Below are 8,904 nucleotides of genomic sequence, written 5' to 3' on the forward strand. Positions count from 1 at the left end.
CACATGAACCACATGCAAATGTACACATATTAATTGTTCCTACTCGTATTGTATACGTGGTACATTGTGATACAATTATCCACTATCATGCTAGTTGGAAAATAGCAATAGAAAATAAAAAAGTGTCTTGAAAAGCTTTGATTATGGACACGAGAATATGATATTGATTTTAGTTGGCGCCGCTAAGGACATACATCAACCTGCAACAGAGCTAGTCCACTAGTATGAACCATAGGTCATACAATACCTAAGTATCCAAAGAGCGAAGTTGAAGAAAGAGAGAAAACGATACGGAATAAATGAGAACAAGAAAACGAGAGTACATCAAAAATGAGATGTGAGAAATAGAGAGAATTTCGCTCCAGCAAGAGAATGTAAGAGTATAACCGAGGAAAATGAGGTTTGTCTTGGGCATTTATTGGTGGCAACATTTTAAATAAACTGGACTCTGAGAAAGCTGTGTGGTGACAAACTTATTTGTGCTCAGAGTGATTATAGAAGTGCATAAAGCAGTAAAATTTATTTAATTTTATTTAAATAACGGCCGAACAACGATAGTGATCTATTGTTTGTTTGTGTTACGGAATACGGTTTTGCTTAGGAACCGTATTAATATTAGCAAATACAGTTCCTCAAGCTATTACAAGCTATTATATTCAATCAATATTGCATACTATGCAACAATCCAATATGTTAGTTTTTTTTTTCATTTCAACCAAAACTATTTTAGAACGTACCTACAATTACTGTTAGAAACATACTATCGTACATAACTTCATGGTTGACCATTTATAAATATATTTCTAGTTGGACTGAAATCTCGTTTGTAATGTTCTGTATGTGGTGTGATTTACAGAACAAAATTGCCGAATAATAGTATGACAGCAAATGTCAAAATAAACAAGTTGTTGAAAACCTAAGAGCCTCAACCAGACTCAACTACCAGAATTTGAATAAAAAAATGGTCATACAACAATAACATAACTTAATTTATATCTATTAGAATAACTCATCAAACTAAGGCTCGGGTCTATGAGAATTTGAGAATGTGTCAACATTTGTTCAATGACAACATTTCCGGATTTTTCTAATTATAGTCGGTTACCGATTTACGCGGTACTTGACTTATGCGGATGCGGAGAAACGCGGTTTTCTAAAAGGATCAAATGTGAAATCAGTACAATTTGCCTCAGGAATTGTTCACATCAGTATGATTTGCATTTTTGCTAAGAATTTTAAACCACTTAAAGCTAGAATAATCACATTTTTTTTGCATGAATCTGATCAAATAAAAGATAAAGTGTATAAAAGTACTAAATCTAATAAAAAAATAACGAGTAATGGACTTACGCGGATATTCGAGTTACGCGAATTCCTCGATTACTTATAAACTGCGTATCTCCGGAACAGACTGTATTTTAAAAACAGAGCACATATTTGTTAATGTTGTTTTAGAATTATTTTTAAATAATTCAGTTGAAATTATCTTGCATCAGTTGTGGATGCAAACGTACTAGAAAGTGTTCAATTGACAATACAGGGTTTACCTAGCCAATCCGGCATCGTCAAAGCGTTATCGGTCGCCGTAAATACTTTTTCGGGCGACGTAAACCCTCAATTGGGCACTGTCATTTCTATTCGAGCCTTGTGAAGTATGAATCGAGCAAATATATATATATATATATATATATATATATATATATATATATATATATATATATATATTATATATATATATATATATATTATATATATATATATATATATATATATATATATATATATATATATATATATATATATATATATATATATATATTTATATACTAGCTGGCCCGACAAACTGAGTTATTCCGAAAAAAACTAAAATATTCCATTATTGCTTTTTTACAATAACACAACAACAACAATCCTGCTCTTTGTATGGGAGTTAGAAAATCATTATTAAATTGATTTTAGTGTTATATTTGAACAATTTTTATATCTTAAAACCTATTCTCATACCACCATAAAGTGTGTGCAAAGTTTCGTTGAAAATGATCCAACCGTTCCGGAGGTTGCTCGCAACAAACACCGTGACACGAGATTTTTATATATATAGATAGATAAGATAGATATATATGCTATGAAGTATGGATGAATAGATTTTCGAGTTAACAAGTGGTCCACCGAACAAATGAATTTTACACATCTGCTGATGTGTTGGTATACAATACTAGGTACTGATAGACTGTAATTGTCTTATTATAAGTATCATCATGATCATCAAAGATTATTTTATTAATATTTATGTGGTTTACAACATTTCGATATTTACGAGCAACAGTATTTTTACATTTAAGCGCTTAATTTTTTCATTTTTGCTTAATATGTAGCCTTTATGTTGTAAATTGTTTCCTCCATAATAATAAAAAAAAATGTTTTGTTTTTGTACACGTAAGAAATTTGCTTCCTATGGAACTGTTTCATTTTCCAACCAATTACTCGTCCTAATGCTTACCCGACAGACAAAGAGAACGAAATTTTCAGGCGAGGGGTAGGTAGAAACACGCGGTTGGGGCCCGGCCCAAGATCGGATCCGAAGTCCGTTGTTTTGGGCTCGAAATTAAAAATGGCGGATGGAGCGCTACCACGGAGAGAATGCACTCTCTTGCTTGCCTTTAAAATACACGAGGCGCTCTCGCTGTAAAGAACGCTCGCTCGCGCTGTTTCATCATACCCGTTCCTTCCCGTTTCTTTCGGCTTGCGCTGCGCTGAGCTGGTACCCCCTCCCACTTGATTCCAGCGAATTGCGCTGCGCTGGACTGACACCCCCTCCCACTTGTTTCTTTCGTAGCACGCTGTGCGCTTCCCTTCATTCGGACTTGGTGCACCCGAATCAAAACAAAAACTTGAACACATTAAAGTTGGTTTATATTTTATCACTTTTATTGCAAATAAAGGGGCATTTTCGCACATAGCTTCACACAATCTTGCCACAAAATCACACACATTATTTATATTTAAAAAATCGTCTTATTTAAAATAGCCGTCTAACTGCATGAATACCTTTGTTGCTGTTCAATGCAGTAAAAAAATATTGAAATAAAGCAGCGCAAATCACACATTTAAGATAAATGGTGAAAGATAAGCGCAGCTTCATTTCAATGTGCACAACACTTAGCGAATCTTCGATTGCCCGGGACTTAGGCTAACACGTGCGCGGCCTTTCACGGCGAACGCTTGAGCTGAACTGACGATTTCGTGTGGTGGCAAGAAAGGGAGCGCACAGAGGAACACTCGCTGCACTAGTGCGAGCGAGATACCGATAGCCGCATGCCGCTGCGAGAAAACCAAACTGAGCGCGCAGGCTGAAAGTGAACGCACACATGTGTAATTGTGTGAGTGCAAAAACTGTGTAGAAACCAAAACACGCTCGCGCCTCCGCGTAATTCCGCGTATTTCCAACCGTCTCCCCATGCTTCTACATGCCCCTCGCCTGAAAGTCGCATACTTTTTCATTCTCATTGCTAGTAGGGTAGTGTGATCGGTTCGTGGTAAAATATTTAACTCTTACGAATTAACAACATGTCCGTTATGGGTTCAAGTCTCAAATGCACCGTGCTCCCATACGTAGGACTAGATATGAAGAACGCCTAATCAAATAGTATATTCTAAATCATAATCATAAACGCCCTGCTAGCCTGTGCATTTGTTGAGTAAGAGCAAGAACTTAGCTTTTTCATATTTTTATTTTGTGGTTCGTTTATGTTCATACTAAGTATTTTGTTTTCTAAATACAAATTTCATAAGGGGCTGTTAAGGCAAGCACATATTTGTAGAATGACATTTTAGTTTCTTTATATGATACTCTAGATCAGCGGTTTTAAGCCGGTGTAGTATTTCTCCCATAGGGAGGAAATTTTAATTTGTTTTTTGGGGGGAATTTTTTAACAAAATTTCGCTTAACCCATGGTTACAACGAACCTCCCGCCCGGCTCATGAAAAGCTTGGAAACCACTGCTCTAGATTTTCTCTAGATCAAGCTATATAAATATTATGTTATAACAGCATTTAAAAAAATATTACCGATAAATTTACGCAATTATGGGGTATGGTTTGATTGGAATAATAAGTCGTATAACCCCAAACAACGAGTTAAATCTGTTTCAGTGCGGGAGACTTTTTCTCATATTATCTATATTAAATGTGAAAAAATGGTTTCCAGTATCATAAATGTACTGGTATAAATTTATATAGGTCGCTTAAAAATGGAAAGTGTCTTCATAATTCTAGAGATTATTGCCAGTTGTTTTCTCTTAGGCTTTTTTTTAATTCATAATAAGCCAGTTTCACTATAATTGAACAATTAATTGTTAAGGGAAGTTTAAGAAAATCAAATGTTCACAAAATGTTTATTTATTTGTTCATTTCTTCGAAATTTAACACATTGAACTCAAGTGGTTTTAATGAAAGCTCTAACATTAGTTTACACGGGAAAGTGTACATTGAATAAAATATATATATCAATTTCTTATTTTTCGGGGTCCTTAACTGAGATAGACATAGACATTCCATGATTTAGGCTGTGTTATTTTAAAGTTGAACATATCAGACTTCAAGTTTATAATGAGCCAGGATTATGACAATGGGCCATTACGAGATTATTCGTATTTAAAAAAGAAAGATTCAAAATCGTTTATTTATCCAATAATCAACTTAATTTGAACATTATAGAATGTTGTCGATATGAAAAATTGCAGTAATAAAAACTACCTATTCAATTCATAATAAGCTTTTCAAGCTGTAAAATGTTTTTTTCTGCAAAACCAGTGCTTAAAAAAGGCCTAGAAATTATAAAACAGGATTAAAAAAAAGTCATGGATTGCTCCTAGACGGGACTGTCCATGTGGCTTACCAGCACATCATCCACCATCCTTGAATTGATTTTGTTTCATAATGCAAAGGGGCTAAGAAAATCTTTGTTGTTGCAAGAATAGCAGATCGAATAAAATACTTTTGTCTAAACAAGTTGTGCACAGATTAAAAATTAGAGCTAAAAATACGCAAAGTTACAAAGATTGAGAATCTTTTGCTTTTCTATTGGCATTTTTACAATCTCGCGATATTGAGAAAAGCCGGAGGTGGAGCTAAAAAAATCTCTATTTTAGATTAAAAATTAAACAACAATTCATTCAGAAAAATTTGGTAGAATTTAAAACTATTATTTTTTAGCACTGCTTGAGAAAAACTGTGAATCGGTTAAAAAAACCACGACGAGGATTTTAAAATTTGTAAAAATTTGTCTGGGTTTTAAAATTTGTATTTGTCTTTTGAGCATTTTAGTGGTTGGGGATTAAATATAGAATTAATAAATATTTTTTCAAAAACAAATGACTGGCCTTGTTAATCAATTTATTGTCAAAATGCCTGAAAAAATAGATTGGTTTATAGTGCAGTTACGTGTTTTATTTTATTCTGCGCATGCCCGTTGCTTATGTTATTGAAAGAATTAATGTAATCAAGTCATTCAGTCTTTTAGTATTGTTCCCCAAAACATGTTGTTATTTTATCTTATATTTTACTGTACAGAAGCTTGTAATTAAAGATTTGAAAAGAAAATTTGTTTAACCAAATGAATACTCTTTGCAATATTAATCACCCGTAGCACATATTAAAATTACCAAAATAGAAATATGATTTAATGAAAATAATATCACATTCACTACTGTATTACAAGTATAAAGGATAAAAAAAATCGTATATATGATGTTCATGTAAATGTTATCTTTATTAAGTATCCTTATTTTTTGCATCTTCGACATGATGCAAATATTGAATTGACACAATAAAATAAAAATAAAAATGATGTACGAAAGTCAAGTTTTAATTTATTCAGAGGAACGAAAGTTAGGTTTTGTTATATGGTTTTGTTAGGTATAAATTATATAAACATAATTTGTTGTGAAATTTTATGAAATATTTTTCGAAAAAAGGGGAATTTTAACGAAAACATTCATTACATATCACAATTGTACATTTCTTCATAGCTGTAGTAATCCAATGCGCATGTTTGAGCTGACGTCATGCTACAGAGATTGAAAATATTGCGGAGTGTGTCGCCTTGGAAACAATTGACCGTATCATTCGAAAGTCTGATTCATATGTCCGGTTTGTTTAAAATCTACACAGACTGACGTAAATTGATTGATATTTACATTGGCATTTTAAGTATGTTTCAGAAATTTGTATTAAACAATAAGGTTAGTTTATCTAATATTGTCTACCTAATAAACCTCAAATGTTTCTAATAACAATAATACAGTTGTGCCACCAAATTTTGGCCCTAAGGGCCGTGTCTGTGTTTCGTGGCATGCGATTTAATCGCACGTGCTGTCAAACGATTATTCAATTCATATTGCGATTATTTGATTAATTTTAAAAGTTTAATAATAATGAAAAATGATGTTGATGTTGTTCCTACAAAACACCACACGATTAGTTTGACAGATAAAATCAGATGAGGCGTTCGACGAAATTAATTTTTTATTCCATCGTACGACGACGTTATCTGTCAAATCCCATATACAATTCTGACAGGCCTTCGGATCCGATGCAGAACAGACACGGGTTTAAGACATACATTTTTGACAGTGCGGATGAATTTTTGACGTAACGCATACATTTTTGACTCCAACGCAACTATTTTTGTCTGTAATTCATTTTTTTTTAACTTAAACTTAAATTTTGTTTAAGCTTAGAGGCAAAAATTGTGCCTCGTTGTCAATAATTGGTGACTTCGAGATAAAAATCGGGTGAATTAGAGTCAAAATGTAGTGGCAACGACTGTATGGTAATGACTTATGATTGTATGTTGTACAAGTCGTACATTTTTTTAAAATATGTTTGTAGTTTTGATAAATTTGACTATCCGTAACTGATTCAATACCCATAGTATGATACACATTGTTTGAGCCCTTGGCGGGTATGTAGTTAAGTCGTGTCAGTTGACGACTGCCGAAATAAAATGACGATGAACTGAAATGAAAAAATGAACGATGAATGCTGGCAAAATATTTACCTGTAATTTGAATTCAAGCACATATCCTGTATAATATATTTTTCATGACTGTAGCATCTAGCATTAGATCTCCTAAACGTTGGTTTTATACGTACTGTACTGTTAAGCTAATTATCATTTTTATGTTGCACCTATTCTGAATGTTAAGATCAGTGTAGCAGCCTTATTATGTAAATTACTTTAAAAAATCTGTCATAGTATACATCTTCTTTTCTTTCTATTTTACTCACAGAAACTCTTCGATGGAATGAATGCGTTATGATTATTACAATGACGCTCTACATAACACTGTGATCTGTGGAAAGAAATTGATGAGCCCCATGTAAGTACATTTTCTGTCAATGCAAAATAGTCATCCTACCAACAACAACAAAATATTGCGTAAAATGCGTATAAAATAGTTCTTCGATCGTAGTGCAAATTGAGTTTGTTTTGGGCTATAAGATGTCGCTATTTTTAGGCCTTGGTCATCAGAGGCTCTCATTGTTGGCCATATAGACAATGACCGAAGACTCCGATTCGATATCTGAGGAAGAACGTAGTTTGTTCCGTCCTTTCACTCGTGAATCATTACAAGCTATCGAAGCACGCATTGCAGATGAAGAAGCCAAACAGCGAGAATTGGAAAGAAAACGAGCCGAGGGGGAGGTAAATACTTTTTTTGCATTATGTACTTATACTGTTATGCTTTAAAACCGCTTCAAGCTATCCTTCATTCATTTCCCTGACCTAAAATCAACTTTCATATTAGTCATTACCTGTTGCTCCACTGTTTGCAATTCTAATGTCGATACTATTGCTTTTAGGAACTATATACTTCCTTTAAAATTGTATTAATAATGGAAAATGGTTCACATAAACGTTATCTTTGTATTGTGTTGTCCTTTCGTTTTTTCCCGCTCCATTTATAATACTTTTGAATTACACTCTCTGAAAGATATTTATAACGTTCCATAAACGGGATTGATTTGATTTTGCAAGAATTTTTTTTTCTGAAGTATAATTGTGTATATACATTTTACTCTGTCAAGTTTTTAACGTGTAAAATATATGTTTATACGGTAAATATTGATCAATTTATGTAAATGTTTTAAGTTGCAAACGGGTAGTATGTTGTTATAGTTTTTTTTATTTACGTTTGATAAAGCTTCAAACTTTAAACAATGTTCTTACGGAAGCATATGTAAAATATATCATTTGTCGAAAAACCAGATTATGCAATGTACATTCACAATGAACATATAATCAAAGAACTGAAGTAATTCAAAGAACTTAATTGCAATTCAATTTCGACGTTTGAACAATTTCAATGAACAACAACAATAAACAACACGGATGTGAAACTGATGCACGAAATTAAATTAGAACAAGGTCAAAATTGGCATGGGAGAACATGCATATATATATATATATATATATATATATATATATATATATATATATATATATATATATATATATATATATATATATATATATATATATATATATATATATATATATATATATATATATATTTCACCTTAGTACAATTAGTACAAAGATGGTGATGCTATTCGTGTTTAGCTTGCAAAATTTGTGTAAATGTTGCTCTTTGTTTTGAGTTAATAAATACTCATTTAATCAGCTAATTATCTATGAGGATTGGTGGAGCACAACCCATTCGACCCATCATGATAGCAATATTTAGCTGATTGTAATTCATCATGCAGCGATCGATACAGAAAAATCCCTTCATATACATTGAAAAGTTGCTTATGGGCTTGATCAGCACAATGAAAACATTACGTTGAAAATGTGAAAATTGGCTCAATGGAATCGCGCTAAAAATATATCCAATAATC

At 32.6% G+C, this 8,904-nt stretch overlaps 1 protein-coding gene across 48 annotated transcripts in view; it reads left to right on the forward strand.

The window, feature by feature from the left end:
* Window positions 1-8,904, forward strand: part of LOC121593718 (sodium channel protein para) — a 155,455-nt gene that overhangs the window by 2,930 nt on the left and 143,621 nt on the right. For all 48 annotated transcript variants that reach the window (XM_041916319.1, XM_041916326.1, XM_041916329.1 and 45 more), the window contains 2 exons: window positions 7,293-7,382; window positions 7,521-7,708. In XM_041916319.1, the coding sequence (XP_041772253.1) occupies window positions 7,562-7,708 (147 nt within the window). In that variant the 5' untranslated portion in view covers window positions 7,293-7,382; window positions 7,521-7,561. The remainder of the gene's footprint in view (window positions 1-7,292; window positions 7,383-7,520; window positions 7,709-8,904) is intronic.

The sequence above is a fragment of the Anopheles merus genome, chromosome 2L (assembly GCF_017562075.2).
Source record: "Anopheles merus strain MAF chromosome 2L, AmerM5.1, whole genome shotgun sequence".
Lineage (NCBI taxonomy): Eukaryota > Metazoa > Arthropoda > Insecta > Diptera > Culicidae > Anopheles > Anopheles merus.